We start from the raw sequence: 17,287 nt of genomic DNA on the forward strand, positions 1-17,287 counted from the left end.
CTACTTGGAACCTTGCTCACCACTAGCTGCTACACAGATTTAGGCCTTTAGGGTAGAATATTGTTAAAAAGGTAGGCCTCTGTAAGTAAGAACTTAAAAAATAGGCCAAGCCTCTACTAGTCTAGGCTAGGCCTACCACCTGACTCCAGGCGAGGCCTGAGCCATCCTACTGGAAAGTTAAAGTTTTGTTGTATTTGTATGGTGGTATGCCATCTAGTCTAAGCTTAATTGTTTTTGCCATTGCCAACATTAGTCTTACTAGGGTCTATTCTAAATATTTTAGGCCCGTTTTTTTAGGGAAGACTATTTAAATTTAGTCATGCCTAACCATGGACCTATGGCCTAACTAGTCGACGCGAGTGACTCAGTTTCGTGGCTCCAAAAATATGAACATTTTATTAGTTGAAATTGTTTATTTCGGTCCGCCCATTTATCCAAATACGGAATATAAGATTACGTCATTCTTTTGGCATCCTGGTGCCTGATTTCAGTGTTTTACAAGTCGCTTATTCCGTCTATAAATTAACTTTCTCGTTGGTGGCGCTGTCCAGAATGAGAAAAATAATAAAAAATAAGAGACTTGTGGCAAATCTACTCACTCAGTTCACGTGGTTTTAGATTATAACAACCCGGTATTAGACTCAATCAACGTTGCTGTTTAATGAAAATACGTTGCATTATGGTTTGTTTATTGTTATAGTTTATTGTTATATTCTTTTTTCTTATGGTTGCTCTCAAAAGGGCCGTTTGTTTTGAATATTTTCGGGGTTTTTGATGACGTCATCATCCATACGAGGCGTACGTAAAACAGAGGGTTCGTATAACTGGGGTACGTAAAAACGAGGTTCTACTGTATCTCCCTTTTACTTGCCTCATTATCTCCTTTAAGAGCCGAAAATTGGCTTTTTTCCAAGATGACCATATCCTTTTTAACAGCCGCAATCTGTGCCATTATTTGCTGTAGCATTATTTCCTGTGGAAAAGAAAAGTATTTTTAAATCAAACACTGTATATTTATTCATAAAAAATGATGCATTAACTTTATTTACCAAAATGTTACATCATGGTGGTACCTCCATGGTTACAATAAGCACCTCTCTCAAATAAGCATCTGTTTCAACTAAGATATTTTCACTCTTAAAGCCTAGCTGCAACGCCATTTCTAAGCATTAATTCCTCCAGTTTTGTCTATAATGAACTCAGACTACAGACCTGTTGTTCTTTAGTGACCATATCTTTGTTTTGAAGCTCTGCAATCCTCTGCATTAACTGATTTAATATTGATGTGATGCATTCAGCTTGTACACGATTTATCCCTGAAAACAAGTAACTAGAGTTGTATGTGTAACATAGTTGATTTCCATGCAACAAAACACATGTGATTTGTTAAATAGAAATCAACAATGTGCAACATTGTTGATTTCTATGTAACAGATCACATGTAAGGTCTCTCTGTAAAAAAAAAATATTGGCAAGATTCTATTGAGATAACTATTAAATTAATCAAAATCAATATCTTTATGAATTGTTGGTATCAATGTACAGTACTTTATTTGGATAATTTGAAAGGTAAAACTTTCCCTATCTTATCACTATGATTGTGTATTGTTAGTTTAATTTTGATGTAGATTTTTTTTTAAAAACAGGTTTCCATGTTACACATCTAAACTCCAAGCACTCAGATCTCTGGATCTACTATTAAAAAAATGTAAAGTTTTTTTACATCTAATATTTTGTTATTAATAAAAAAAAATACATTTAATATTCTTTTAAATTTTTAAAAATGAATGCTAATAAATTATAAAACAAAAAACAGGGAAATTTTAATTTAAAAATGAATTTATCTCAAAATAGAGAGTATATATTATCTATTATAAGCATTTCAATGTTTCACATAATATATTTTATTATCTTTTTTACTTTAAATGTTAAATCAAATAAATAAATAAACAAAATGAAAGTATTTCTTACCACTTTCCTCTAGTCTTGACACAACCGCATGCGTATCAAATATTAGCCTATCAGCAGATCCCAAAGGCAAGATGTTTACATCACGGCTGCCATAGCAAAAGCATCGTGCGAAAACTTAAAAAAAAAAAAGAAAAAAAAAACACCACTCATGCTTTATCGTTTAACGATAACTGAACACTCATATGATAATAATAATATAAGAAATATTAAAAGTTTTGAGATTGAGGTAAATTGGTTCAGAATATTCATTCATTCTTTTTGAAGCATCTCCTCTCAAAAGTCATCAGCACTCATATTGTGAAAAGCTTTAACGTTATGTATGGATTCATGCCATAGTGCATTAAGACAGCAGCTCCATCAATCAACAAGGTTGCCAGAATAAAATATCCATGGCCAAGCTTTTTTAACCTGCAACTGGTAAAGTTCTTTTATTTTATTTAAAACCTAAAAAATGATGAGTGGTTCCAAGTAAACCTAGGGAATTCTCACAGCTACAAAGTTGGTTTCACTCACCCACAATTTACAGGTAGTACATACAACAGATCCTTGGCATCTGGTCGAGCCAAGGCTTCTGTTTAGCAGCCTAGGCAGAGCAAAGGAAGGCTAGGTTAGTCTAGTCGGTCTGTAGACTGTGTAGCCTAGCTGGGTTAGGGCCGTAGCCCAAACAAAGCTACAGGAACCCAGCTACAGAACTTACAGAAGGCCCTTGGGCCTTGGTATTCAGTTTACAAAGCTATGCATTTATAAGTCAAAGTTACTAACCTTTTGAGATTAAATTACTTTCATATGAAGTCAATTGTCTAATTTTGTTAAAGTAAAATCGTTGAGATCTGTATATAACACTATTATTTAAAGATTTAGGCCTACAGTAAATTCTCATGGAGGCAGCCATTTTGAATAAATTTCGACAGTAGAGGGCCGGCTTCTTTCAAGTTTTTGAACAAATTAAACGAGGTCGCTGATTGGTCATTGAGGTAAAACTATTTCTGATTGGACAAATTTTAAGTCACCATTTTTAAAAAACCAATTGCGTCTGAAATTTAAAGTCAAGTTTAGCGTTGTTGTATTGAGTCAGTCTTCCATTCTGTCTGAATTTTACAGTTATATTTGGTGTATTTTACAAAATGGCTTCACAAAACATAGATCCGACAACAGTTGTTCCAAGACGGAAAGAAACTACAGAATCAGTAACAGGAAAAAAAGATAATCATTCAGTAACAAAACGGTAGGTTGGTGTTCTACGTAGGCCTACTCTACAGTACAGGCCTAGGCCTACCACTATAACAACTCCCTGGGCCTACCTAGGCTAGCAGATGCCTAGCAGAGCAGAAGGTGTGATGTAAGTTTGATACCGAGGCTGAGGCCTAGCCTACTCTAGCCTGCCTAGGCTAGGCCTAGGCCTAATAGGAAATCGTGGGAGTGAAAACATTTTTTGGGCCTACTGACTGTTCAGCAGGGAGTTCTTATTAAAAAGGTAGTGTCTCAGTCTGTGTAGCACTGCATTGTGTAGCCTATATAGGCCCCTACACTATAGGCCTAGGCCTAACATAACTGTTCATTTCCAATTTTTGTTTTTATTTGACAGGTATAAAAAACATTACAAAAAGCAGAACAAGTCTGAAATTATTGTATACAGAATATAAAAATACATAGGCCTAGAATGAGAAATATCAAAAAACATACACAACCCAAATATCAAATTTACATACCTATAAACAATGCATTACGAAGATGAGTAAAATTACAAAATACAATAGATAGGTAAAAACATTAAGATTTACAGTTTGCTTACAGTAATGCAAGTTATACCATACTGTATTTCAATTATGTTTTTTTTTTGTAGGTTACAACATGATCTTGTGACTCTCATGGTAAGTTAGCATTGATTATTGATATTATTTAATTATGCTTAGGCTATACACTTTTATTGGACAAACAAGCTTTTTCTGTCTTAAAACAAATTGCCAGAAAATTATATATTTTGAATTTTTTTGTTTTGTAATGTTTTCTAGAAAAGTGGCAGTAAAGACGTATCAGCATTTCCAAATGGTGACGATATGTTCAACTGGATAGCAACAATTAATGGCTCCAAAAATACTGTAAGTAAACACAAATACCGTATTTTTGTTGTTGTATTGTTTTCCACTCTATCAGCATTGCCATCAATTTATCAATGTAGTTTAGTGTTAATTTATTTAGTACACTACTTATTATTGCAGCATGCTTAATTTACAATCTTCTAATAATTTACACTGCGCCTTGAGCACCAATTATGGTGGTGATGTTTGCGTTTAAATATTGTTATTATTATTATTATTTATTATTATTAATTCCTATAAACCTAGCCCAATTTCTTTAATTTCAGGCTTACGAAGATTTGACTTTTAAGCTAAGTCTAGCGTTTCCAAGTGGCTATCCTTATATCCCACCAACTGTAAAGTTTGTCACCCCAATATTCCATCCAAATGTTGATCAGCATGGAAATATCTGCTTGGATATCTTAAAAGAAAAATGGTCACCGCTTTATACTGTCAGTACAATCCTAATTTCATTACAGAGCTTACTTGGAGGTACGTTGCAGTTGTGAATAAGATGTGGCATTGAATGGAGTGTAATGTTACTTTATCAGTAGCTGTTTAATTACTGTAGTAGGCCATGCATGCAGTATGTTGCACTGTACTGGCGCCCTCTCAGTTGTGCTGCAGTTCCGTCCATACCTGGGAAAGGGGGGTCGCATGCCACCACCCTCAAAATTAGCTTCCTAACTGGAAATTAACAAGTACTCGTGTAGACAACTCATACACCTTATTTATTTGCTAGCTACAGCCTTGCCCTATATCATTAAATCCCCCTCCCTTTCAGACACCCCTATTGAATATAGATGAAGATGTGGTATTGCAATCATGAGACTGCCCAAGTGGCAGACAACTAATGATAATAACTATTGCCAATTCATATTAGGAAAAGATTTTGTTTCTTGTTATTGATGTGTGTTTTGTACATTATTTTACATAAATATTTTGTTTTTATTTTTTGCAGAACCAAACAATGAAAGTCCATTGAACGTACAAGCAGCAGAAATGTGGGAAGACCAAACTAAATTTAAAAGGGTAGTACGAGAAAAATATGAAAAGAAACCTAAAGGATCAACAAGATGAAAAAAGATTATGAATATATAATATACGGTACCATATACATCATGCCCACGAGTCAATTCTTGAAAAATTATTCCAAGATGATGTCCAGCATAGTTGTAAATACAATTTTATTCATTACTCTCAACTAATGTATGATGCTTGCATAATCAAGGAATTATCAGACAATTGATACAAAATTTTATGCTCTGCTTTAGACTCCTGCAATACAATTCTGTGCTTGTAAAAACCAGCAAATAAGAGATGAAACATATATTGCAACTGAAGCAGCAGATTTTATAAATGTAATGTAGTTTTTCATAGTTTTACCGGTTGTTTTTATAGTCCTGTACAGAAATGAATAAAAAGAATGTAGATGTTATACTGGTCTTGTATTAATTACTGTACCATTGAAATGATTTGAAAAGCAAGTCTGGTAAATTTTACAATGGATCATTCATGACCTGCTCAGTATCTGTTCTCGAGGTGCTGGGTATTCGTAGTGGATGGGTCTACAGTACTTCATTTATGCCTTTTGGAAATAAGCTGTGTATTCTCTGATGTTCAAATAGTAATAATAATAATGGTCGACTTAATAGAGCGCAACATTATCACCTCCAGTTACTGGATCCAAGCACATATGGAACATATACACGGGTCCCTGGGGAAAATTCCATAATGTAGCTGCTATAATCAGTTACCAGGTACCCATTGTACTTCAGGGTGGAGAGACAATTGTAGGCAAAGATAATAAATAGCAGAAGATAGAGCAGCTTCCCAATATAGTGGAACATCCGTTCGAAAGGCATTGTTGGTACACAAAGAGCAATTTCACCCCATCGCAGTGGCGCTATATAGTACAGTAATAATAAAGGGGCCGCTCTAATTTGTTTGTTTCCTGTAGTTTCTCCACTTAGTAAATTATTCAAATTTTACCCCATTCGCAGGAGGGTGGATGTTCCATCAATTTTAATGCAGATACGCGGAACAGCTCATTTTTCTATTTAAGTTCTTTGCTGTAGGTAAAGTGTCTTGCTGAAGGATACAAGCAAAATACACAGTGAGAGATTGAACAGCAACTGCTGCGCCAAAGTTGGGTATATACCTGTCTCTTATACACATCTAGATGTGTATAAGAGACAGGTAGTAGGCCATGCATGCAGTATGTTGCACTGTACTGGCGCCCTCTCAGTTGTGCTGCAGTTCCATCCATACCTGGGAAAGGGGGGGGGGTCGCATGCCACCACCCTCAAAATTAGCTTCCTATGGACATCCCCTGGCCCACTTATCTGCCTTCCCATTGACGACTAACATTAAAGAACTTCCAGGAAGCAACAAATAAACACAACACACCATGTTTTGAAACAGTTACATTTTGGTTTAATTTTCATCCACTGTAACTCTGGTTTGCATACAGTACAAGAAATATCCAAATTAGCTTTAGTGCGTTCACTGAATAAATAGTTAGACTGCTGTAGCATTCAGGCACGACAACAGATCAGGTATGAAAATCTCCATTAACTACTTTAAACAAACAAGATTCATTGAAAAATGGTTATTCCTGCTACAGGAAAAATTGATAAATTACTAGATGGCAAAGTGTACAAGTCATCTCATCAATTAATACAGACATGAAACAAGATTAAAGGGATTCTACAATCAGGCACTGTGTTTTGCTTGATCAATTAAATTTGTGTGAAATGGACAATATACCAAACAACATATATTAAAATTAAAATACATGCATCATACAAAATATTGAAAAAAATATAAATTCAATGAAAACAAACTGTAAATTTGGGTTGTTTTACTTCAGTTGTCATGATTACAAAGAATAAAACCACCTTGCCAGTAATTTCTACAAGCAAATCCATGGCTCAGGGTACAATATTTGTAAATTGCTTCCCATGAATTAAGTTACAATTATTGATAACACCAACTCCGACATCAAATGGTTTACAGAATACAAAATATTTTTAATTGATTTGAGAAATTGATAGCCACATAATTTAAAAACTATTCCCTTTCTCATCTAACCTACATCAACATTAATAATGATCATCACTTAGTATTGCAAGTTTCTTTGTTTAGACATCTTTATCAACAATATATCGTATTTTTGAACTTTGTTTAGTATAGAGATTGAAATAATTAAATAAAATTTGCATAAAGAGAACAGTGTAAACAGATACTGTTGGGAAAGACAGTAACTAATTAGTAAATAGACATCAAAAGTACATTAATATATAATATAACTATTATTAATTGTGCCAACAAACAGTATAGTATGGTAACTAAAACTCTACAATAATACACAAAACTGATTGTTTCCAATGAATACAGGAACACATAGTTAGCATATTTGAGTATGAATTATGGGGAATACCCCCTCCCCTAAACTCTTTCAACATTCATTCTTCGACATTCATTCTTAGATCATTGATAAATGCGAGTTTCAAACTGCTAATTAATATTTTGGTATACTATTCTCCTACTTTGAAGAATTTGTTACCGAAAAACCACATAAATTGTTTTTTCTCTCCAGAATATTTATTGATTAATTAATAAGTTTGTCCTAAAAATCAACAATTGAAAAATATAGCTACCCTACCCACATTGAAATTTTTACTAGATTTTAGTTATATTTGTACACAAATACCTCTTCATTCAGATCAAATCTCTTGAAAAAGAAAATAGAGAATAACAAAAATTCATTGTCGGTACTTGTAGGTTTGTGGATGGTTTGAGAAATATACGGTAGTTCATTTTGCATTTGTTAAAACCTGGTCTACATACAATCACTATCCACTGTCTCAACAGTTTTTTTTACTGCAATCGTTGCACTGCATAGCTGTCCCCGATACAATCAGGAACGCTCCCCAATTCAACTGACCAATCAGCGTTGCGAAAGGAGTTGGCGATAGGGTGTAGCGATTTTATGGAAACCAGGCTTAATAGAGGGGTGTGTACTGGTATGTAACATATTTTTTTGCATTAGTATCCCTTAGTTTTGCCCATTTTGTTTCAATAAAAAGGGAGATCAAAATAAGAAAAAAATAATAATTTTTATCGAAATTCATTAAGTATGAGAATTTGACATAGTAAATTTTATGAGAAGTTTAGTCACACATACTACAAGAATTTTACTTTACTGCACAAGTAGTTACCCGCAAACACTGGCCTGCATATATCAAGCATTTCTCATTTTATGTACCAAATCCAAAAAAAACCCCGTAAGATGTGCACACTTAAAACACCCATACAGAAGCTGAATTTCCTGAGCAGGCTAACATTATAGTGGCTGAAGGCAGATATTCAGTCTAGCCAGAAACAGTGATGGATTGAAAAATTGCCAACAGGGGGTCTGAACAAAAAACTCTCTAGGGCTTGCCATGTATCTTGGATAAAACAGGCACGGATCGAGTAAGGTAACACGTTTTGGCACTGAATTCAAAAAATTTCAATGCATATCAATGTCATGTGCTCTCACTTATCTATTCTGAAACTGCTGTGCCCCCCCACCCCCATTTGAAAAATTCTGGATCCACCCCTTGGTAAAAACCTGGTGTGGTCAATGGGAAAACTGTAAGAGTTTAGAATGGTAAAAAGTATGCTTTTAAACCACAGTATTAGGAACTAGAGTATGATCAAAATAACTTGATTATAACTTGTTTGATTTGGAAAATTATCTATTTTTAGCGAGATGACCTCAAGTGGCACCAAAGTATGGGGATTCATGTCTAAAAGGTCAAAAATTTCCACTGATCCCCTACCAGTTATGGTTAGCTGACACAAATTCATACGTGCAACTGGATTTTAGATCTTTCCATCATACCTGTGGATAGTTACCAAGTTATATCTGAATGTCTGGCGTTATGGTCATAGCAGAAATGCAGCCTTCCTGAACTTTATCAAAAAACACTATTAAAAGAATTCAACAATAAACACTCATGATCAGTCATAAGCAAAAATCATCTCATTCAAATAAAATCTAATGTATATTATTTGTTCTGAACACTTAAACTAAAATTCATTGTTTTTGCCATCAAAGCTTTGGATACCCTGAAAGTATCAACGATTAAAAGCATTACATGTTTGGTTGATTGATGTTGATCAAAATTTTATCTAAATCTTTCATTCCATGCATTAAAGCCTTAAAAGCCACGTTCAACTCACAATCATCTATTATATAGCCACTATACCATATTCTTTTACAAAAAAAAAACTTTCAGTTCATATACAATATATACATGTAAACACCCTGAGATGGCTTATATGTGAATGAAGCCAAATCTTACACCTTTATAAGTTATGCCTGGGGGAGGGGACTGAGAGTATGGTATGACTTATGTGCAAAAACAGACCACAATCATAGTGACTTGGGTAACTCATCAGTGTACTTGTGTTAACTTAGGTTAACATGCTCAATCTCAACCCTCATGTACGAATTAGCAGAATTATGGAGTGAAATTGTTAATGGTTGCAAGAAAAATCTTGGAAAAATCAACGAAATTGAAACCATGATGAACAAGCAGCCTACAGATAACTGGTTTTGTTTAGTAGAATATATAAAGATAAGTGCAGGAAAAAATCATGGAAGGCAGGTATAATATGCAGCAGATAGGTATAAGAATACAAGAATTTAAGTAGCTACAGGTGCACAAAAAAAAGTATCAATTAACCAATTGATCAATCAATCAATCTATATATCACTGATAGAAGTGTTTCTCCATAACCAATGTAATAACATGTGATCAATCAAGCACATAATAAATTCTAAATTCCTTTATATAAACAATTTAAACACAGCATCATCAAATTAAGGTTTTATACTTAAATATAGAATTAAAGTAAGATAATAGGAACATGATCAAAGACCTTAGTCATTAATTCTCAACTCTATCTTGGATAGAGTTGTAATCACAATCGGACTATTGAAATCACAGTTCATTAGAGAGGTAAAACTTAATTAAATTTTATTTTTTTGAAGATTGTTATTTTAATATTTGAAAATTGGTCTTGAATCATAGGGGTCTCAGAATTAGAGGGGAATCGAATTGGAGGGTGCACTGAATAATATAAGTTAGACAAATATCACACAAGCTTTGGTATTCAGCGATTACCAACTCAAGGAATGGTTAAATAAAATATTATTTTTATTTAATAATAATAATGGTCACAATAGAAAGCAACTGAGCATGTGCAGTGGTGACTTGATCAACAATTGTTTTGAAGCAAATTTGAATATTGCAACAAAATGACACAGATGAACCAATCATTCTGCCATCACAAACCAATCCAATCCTCATTTGGTGAAATGGTATCAGTGGCAACAAAAACAACCGTAGTCCCACCAAGTAAATATTAAGCAAATTCATGGCTCATTTTTATCTCAAAGGCATTGATGTAAATGAATTTTCAAAATCAAACGGTTAATTCAGTTAACTTGAATATTAACCTTGGTTTCCATACAGTCGCTACAAGCAACCACCGACAGCTTTTGAGATGCTGATTGGTCGGTTCCAGGACCCTTCCCAATTGCATCAGGGAATGCTACGCAGTACAACAATTGCATTGAAAACACTGTAGCGACAGTGTAGCGACTTTATGGAAACTAGCCTTAACTGACTACAGCAAAATCATAATAGGGCGTTTGCAATCTTATGAAAATGATAACAGATATGTCACACAGTTGATAATCAAATACACCAACTGAATGTTTGCCATTAGTTGGAACTTTAATGCTGGTGGGGAAATGGACAGTACATCAGGGGACAATCCCCTACTCTTTTCCAAAGAGTGTACTGCGTTCTTTAACATGCACATAGACCATACTGCACACAGGACCAACGGCTTAAAAGATTGTTACTTGAATTTCACCCCTCCAACTGAAACACAAAGAAAGGGTCTCCACGGTTCAGTGCACACACAGTGGCTACCAGCAACATTACATTTTCTTAAGATTGCAAAACATCCCAATTATCCATAATGTGCAGCTCATGCTATTAAGAGGACTTCACTGAAAGACCTATGCATGTAACAAGCTTTTCCTACTTAAAGATATTTCAAGATGGTTTCTTTTAGGTTACATTATAAATATTAGGAAAAAATTTCAGTACATGTCAAATCCTCAATGTATTTTTTCCACTTGATTAATACGAACAATACAATACTGGTGATACAAATCTGTTTTTCTATCAATACCAAGGTTTTCAGATTATCATTATACTGTGCTAGTGTCTGCATATTCAGTGAAAGTTGCTTGAGTTTTTAGACAGTGGCTTTGGTGGAACAAATCAAGCCTTGTCCTAAACACCAACACCATTCATTTATAGCTGCACCATTACAAGCCTATGAAGCCGCATGCAAAATGTTAAGGATAAGAACATCAACCTGAACCAACTGCATTCTGATTCTAGGGCCATGTTCGTTTAGCCACTGGATTAACATTTCCAAAGACATCCTTGGATAATTAATGGATACTCATTAAGTGTGTACACTGTATACTGTATATAAGAATTTGGTTTTGAATTGACACGACTAATCTCCACAAAAACGATGTGTAAGTGCATTTTTTTAAACAGACTTATACAAGTCTTCCTCTAATTAAAAACCACTCCAATTAGAGAAACCTCAAATTAATGACCACATTACAGCAGCCCCAAACAGTGGCGGCGCCAGCGGGGTGGCTTAAGCCCCCCACTGGACAGGTCAAAGCCCCCACCCCGCCGGACAGAGCTTGTCGGGCAGTCAGACCATAAAACATATAAAAATAGGCCCACAACAAGCCAACACATGTCTGTCGCAGTCTGAGAGTGCCATTTTCGGCCATCTAGAGGTTGATATTCTTAAAAAAAATCTCATTTGGGAGGGGGAACCCCCTCCCAACCCCTTCTCCCAGCTCGAGCCTACGAGCTCAAGTCCTCCTGTCGGACAACTTAGCCCCCGCAGAAAATATATCCTAGAGCCGCCACTGGCCCCAAATAAACAACTATCCTTTATCTATTTGATAGATACCTTTTCTAGTTAGAGACCAAAACTGCTAAAGACTAGGAAAAGTCTGGTCCCAAAAGTGGTCTTAATTGGGGGGAGACCTGTAAAAACCATTCATTCAGATGCTACAGAAACACAGCCTAGAATCACACTTAAATGTCTATTGCAATCAGTGTTAACTAATGACTGTCAAACACTGTTATCCAATCAATGTTAACTTATCACTGTTAAACATGACTGTTAACCAATCATTATTAGCTAATAATGTTAGCTAAACACTGCCAATGGCTGTTACCCAATCATTATTAGCTAATAATGTTGGCTAAACACTGTTGGTGAATGACTGGAACAATCATTTTTAGCTAAACATTAAGCTGTGTCTACATTTGGAAGCATTCAACTGCACGATGATGGTGGGACATAAGAATGTAATGATGTCACATAGTCATTTCTTGTTTTTGTGGTCAGAAGGATTCTAGGATGCAATTTAGCCAAATTTGGATGGTAACGTATGAGTGAATCCATTCTAGCCCAGTAGCGTATCTAGGAGTCTTGAAATGGCGGATGATGGTGGGGCGCGAGGGTGAAGGGGCCTCAACGATTAGATAAGGAGGCACTATTTTGCAAAATAAGGGGAATTTTAACTACTTGACTGTGATGTTTTTTGGGGGGGTGAGAGTATTCTTTTTGGGGTATGCGCCATCTGCGCACCCCATAGATATGCTGATGTTCTAGCTTCACATCACTGTGCAAATTGAAAGCAACATATTATCGGTTTTGTTGACAAATATGCATGACACATAAAACCTGATAGCAAGGACAAAGAATTAAACATGCAAAGTTCATTGGTCAAAGGTCACCTTCAAGTACATGACCAACTGAGGTCAATTACAACCACAATCATATCATAACCAAATTCAATTAATTATTAATTAATTATCTAATGATAACGTCAGTGATGCACCAGTAAACAATTCTGTCATATTTTAGTTCAAAGATAGCAAACCTCTTTCCAGAAATTTACACTGAACATCATCAATGCCTTAAGAATAAACATAATGAAAGATTGGTAACATCATTGAAAAAAAAAAAAAAAAAACCCACACAGAAAATATTTCCAAGCAGCATTTTTTTTTGTCTTTTATGAGTAGCATGATTTTGGGTGTTATTGATTGAATTTAGTGGGAAGCACAACATCCTGTGTTAAGTTAACCCTTTAATACTCATTCACTTGCCATCAAATAATCATATATAGCATCTAATATCATCAACCTACTATATTAAAACACTGATAATTACATTGAGGATACCCTGATATCAAAGCCCTACAAATCCACCTGATAGCCCTTGAAAACGGATCTTCTAGGCCTAATAATCCATGCTTTAGGCCTTGAAGTGGATCGAACGGCCATTAAAATAAATGTGCTAGGCTTTCAAATATCAATTTTCGGGCCTAGAGCATAGATGATTATTATGCCCAGGCAGAATAATCACTGTTTTAGGCCTTGAAATAGATGTTCCAGGCTAACAATCTATTCTATTGGCCTTCAAAATGTGATCTCCAATTCCTAGGCTTATCAATGAAAGTGTCAGCCATGTGAATTACCCTCCCTACCCCTCCCGTTGATTGCATGAATGGCTTCTAGTAGCTGACTAGCATACATAATCTTCCACACTTGTAAAGGCACAAGAGCCAAGTCCTACTTTGGACATGAGTTTAACAGTTTGCACGGCTTGGCCTATTGCTAATTCCAACGGTGGCTGTCTTGGCATGTTGTGAGACTCTGCAGGAAAAGAAAATATGTAAAAGATTACTAAAAAATTAAATTTCATATTTAAAAAACAATGATTGATGTTATGATAACGACGTTAAAAAACAAATTTTAACCAAAATTGAGCAATAATAATATTTACATAGGAGTGATGTTTAGCCCTATCTGAAGTGTTATGATACTGAATACTTGGTATGTTCCCAAATACTTGCAAAATAATAAAAATCGCAAGTGATTCGGGTTGAAATCGAACCCACAACCTCCAGATAATAGCCAGGTGTCATTACCACTAGGCCACTGAGCTTGCGTTTAGTGACTAGTATTGAATTATTTGTGAACATACTGAGTATTCAGTAACACGTCAGGTGGGGCAATACATCACTCCTATGTTATTTCCTGATGCAAATACACATCAAAACAATAATATTAAAAATTAACTTATAACAATTAAATAACCATAATAGTAATAAAAATATAATAAATCATAATGAATGATGATAATGATCATTCAACAATGTAACTAAAATATATAAACAGAGTATTACAAAACATAAACATTAGGATAAAAAGCATTAAGGGCATCTGTATCCAGGAAAATATAACAGAAAAAATAACATGGCAAAACAAAAAGATAAACTCACCTAATATAGCACTATTGAGGGCAGCAGATACCGGTTCACGCCTGAGTGGATCAAGTTGGAAGCCTACGGGACTATTCCATGGATCAGCATACGCAAGCAGACTAAATGCATCCTAAAATGGCAAAAAATGAGGAAAACTGCTTTGAAAAACAATCTTTGCATTAAGTGGAATTCAAGAAGAATGTTGGATAATCCAGTAAGTTCATCTGCCACTATAAAAATCAATTAAAAATCCCTGATGTTCAGGGGTGGTATCAGTAGGCGGGCCTGTCATGGAAAAGCTGGTGCACCCCTGCTAATGTAACACATTGATATCACCCAAAAATAATACCAAAACCTAAACATAATAATAAAAAATAGTACTTACAAATAAAGTTTTTCTATTTGCCTCGTTTACCCCGTGTTTTAGCTCTAGTTGTTCGCTGGTGCGTTGGAGATCTCTGCCAAAGTTCAACATGTGGTTTATTGCTTCGTCGTCACCGCCGCACAGTTGCCGTTTCCTGCTAGGAATCTGCTGTTCCAAATCTATCAAAAATAAATTACCAAGTCTGATTATTACAATAGTATTACTTGAAGTTTTGCATGGCGAGTATCAATAACAAAACCATTAAACTTTTGGTACACCATGTGTAAAAACCACTGGTTGGTCATCAACATTTTGGTGAGTTGCTCTGAATGTCATTATCATCACCATCATCTTTAGGAGAACGATGACAACGGTGACCTGATGGCGGTCAGGGTAATCTCACCGAGACAACCGACCAGTGGTTTTACCTCAAAAACCATATTTTTACACATGGTGTCCTGAAAATTTAATGATTTTTATTATTATGTTTATATTATTACTACTAGTAAATATTATTACTGATATATTACTCCAGTATTAGTATTATGGAATTATAGAAAACTTCTTTAAAAAAATCCAGAAAAGCTGAAGCTGATTTTTTAATAATTATTATTAGTAGTAGTAGTATATGAGTTCACAATGACAGTGCTACTGTTATTAATTTCACTTTGCCTAATATTTTCATTTTAAAAATGCTGAAACGTAAGTATTATTACCATTATATTACTATTTTTAAAATTTAAAGAATGGCTTACCCATTTCTTCCACATCCATGCCATCATTTATATGACTACCATTCTGTACTGACGACGTTGAAGATGTTCCATTGCTTACTCCTGATGTTACACCATTACTAAAGCTTTTACCATTGCCAACATGTTCGTTAGAATCTACATCCATATCAACGTCCACTTCGTCGCTAATTATTCTGCACCCTGAGCCATTTATCACATGTGAATTTGAAGAATTTATTGCATTCAGATCTGAGGAGGGTGGAGGTGACTTAGATATCTCTGTTACCTCCTTCTTTGTAGTTGCCGAGATGAGTTTTGTACTCTTAACACTGGTGGTTGTGTTGGTGCTTGTAGAGGTACTAATATGACTAGTACTGTGCGAGGAGGATGTGTGGTCCATATACGAAGAATGAGATGATCTATGTGGAGACGATATACTGTTTCGGTGTGGACTCATGGCGGGGCTCGACTGCCTGCTTGTGGGCCTTGACCGAGGATGGCGTAGATTACGTATCTCACTATCTGAACCATTTACCATTTCAACAAATTGTCTACATTTCAGCATAAACATTAAGTCTGGGTTTTCTTCTAAAAGTCCTGGATAGAGCCTATTTGTTTCATCTATTGCCTCGCCCATTCTACCAGCTAGTACAAGCCGTTGGATTTCTGTAGCAAGAAATGAAGATCCATGAACACAAGAAAATTAACACAAATAAAACAAAACAATAAAATAAATATAAATACAAACATTTAAATTTAAATATAATATATATTTCTTATTTTAAGCAGAACAGAGTAGAGCTTGAAACTAAATTATAGACCATGAAAGAATACTTCAAATGCAAGCACTATACAAATCATTTAGTAAAGTAAGTCCTTGCCAAGCATCCCATCAATACAGCAGCGTAGATTGAGGCAATGTAGATAAAGTGCCTTGCTTAAAGACGCAAACGAAATGCACAGCGAAGGACTGAAACTCCGATCTTGAGGTTGGGAAACCAAACCATTTCCACTGCACCAAACCGCTTCCACTTGCAGACCATTTACCATAAAATAATTCACATTGGAAAATTTAACCTAAAAAGTCACTTGTACTCTGATCTCTGTTTTTATGGATTGAACCCCGGACTCCTGACGCTGGAAACCAAGCACACAGATTTCACTTTACGAGGCACTTACTTTGTCGATTCTTTATTGATGCAATTTCTTCATCGAACTTTTGACCTGTGCTTCTTCCAAATGCTTCTGCTGTGGAACAGTACCCGTGATGGACAAGGTAGGTAGAGACTAGTTGATTGAGTGTGTTTTGCCATTCACCTTTTCCGTTGTCAACTGAAAAACGTTCTATAGATGCTTTGGTTTTCAACCGCATTTCCTACAGAATACAACAAAAAAATCTACAATCAAAACCTCTTTTTTGTTTTCTTGTTTTTGTTTCTTTGGAGTAGTGTGATAATTTAATATTATCCCCGCCAAGTCGCAGGAAAATTGGGATGGCCTCCCGCACTTAAGAATCTACCTGGAAAATAACCCATCTCCCACAGATTCATTATAAAGTAAAACGTCCATTTTATGAATAGTCGCTTTTAAGAATGGTCTTTGCCCCGATGACATCATCATTGACCAATTATTACCGTAAAAAAAGCCTGATTGCACACGTTTTACACAGTGATAATTTATATTTTTCTTAATAAAA

General features: G+C 35.2%; 3 protein-coding genes across 3 annotated transcripts in view; 1 reads left to right on the forward strand and 2 right to left on the reverse strand.

The window, feature by feature from the left end:
• Positions 1 to 2,893, reverse strand: part of LOC117123497 (mitochondrial calcium uniporter regulator 1-like) — a 7,775-nt gene extending 4,882 nt beyond the window's left edge. The window contains exons 1-4 of the mRNA XM_033269443.1: positions 2,734 to 2,893; positions 1,972 to 2,085; positions 1,213 to 1,316; positions 872 to 973 (exon numbers count right to left, since the gene is read on the reverse strand). Of these exons, the coding sequence (XP_033125334.1) occupies positions 872 to 973; positions 1,213 to 1,316; positions 1,972 to 2,085; positions 2,734 to 2,863 (450 nt within the window). The 5' untranslated portion in view covers positions 2,864 to 2,893. The remainder of the gene's footprint in view (positions 1 to 871; positions 974 to 1,212; positions 1,317 to 1,971; positions 2,086 to 2,733) is intronic.
• A 94-nt stretch (positions 2,894 to 2,987) lies between these two features.
• Positions 2,988 to 5,487, forward strand: LOC117123498 (probable ubiquitin-conjugating enzyme E2 C). The gene is made up of 5 exons (XM_033269444.1): positions 2,988 to 3,196; positions 3,815 to 3,842; positions 3,984 to 4,070; positions 4,337 to 4,541; positions 5,011 to 5,487. Exons 1-5 carry the CDS (start codon positions 3,096 to 3,098, stop codon positions 5,127 to 5,129), a joined length of 540 nt encoding a protein of 179 aa, XP_033125335.1. The 5' UTR covers positions 2,988 to 3,095; the 3' UTR covers positions 5,130 to 5,487.
• A 6,996-nt stretch (positions 5,488 to 12,483) lies between these two features.
• LOC117123530 (ran-binding protein 9-like) overlaps positions 12,484 to 17,287 on the reverse strand; it is a 38,055-nt gene continuing 33,251 nt past the window's right edge. The window contains exons 7-11 of the mRNA XM_033269492.1: positions 16,771 to 16,966; positions 15,613 to 16,257; positions 14,879 to 15,036; positions 14,512 to 14,623; positions 12,484 to 13,882 (exon numbers count right to left, since the gene is read on the reverse strand). Coding sequence (XP_033125383.1) covers positions 13,752 to 13,882; positions 14,512 to 14,623; positions 14,879 to 15,036; positions 15,613 to 16,257; positions 16,771 to 16,966 — 1,242 coding nt within the window. The 3' untranslated portion in view covers positions 12,484 to 13,751. The remainder of the gene's footprint in view (positions 13,883 to 14,511; positions 14,624 to 14,878; positions 15,037 to 15,612; positions 16,258 to 16,770; positions 16,967 to 17,287) is intronic.

This window comes from Anneissia japonica, unplaced genomic scaffold (assembly GCF_011630105.1).
Source record: "Anneissia japonica isolate Jap-2015-1 unplaced genomic scaffold, ASM1163010v1 scaffold287717_len1600092_cov198, whole genome shotgun sequence".
NCBI classification, from domain to species: domain Eukaryota; kingdom Metazoa; phylum Echinodermata; class Crinoidea; order Comatulida; family Comatulidae; genus Anneissia; species Anneissia japonica.

Bases quoted from the DNA above. Each gene is read 5' to 3' on its own strand.
- LOC117123498 (XM_033269444.1), top strand. From the start codon at position 3,096: ATGGCTTCACAAAACATAGATCCGACAACAGTTGTTCCAAGACGGAAA. The intron at 3,843-3,983 runs GTAAGTTAGCAT...AATGTTTTCTAG, and splicing joins ATGATCTTGTGACTCTCATG to AAAAGTGGCAGTAAAGACGT. The intron at 4,071-4,336 runs GTAAGTAAACAC...CTTTAATTTCAG, and splicing joins TTAATGGCTCCAAAAATACT to GCTTACGAAGATTTGACTTT.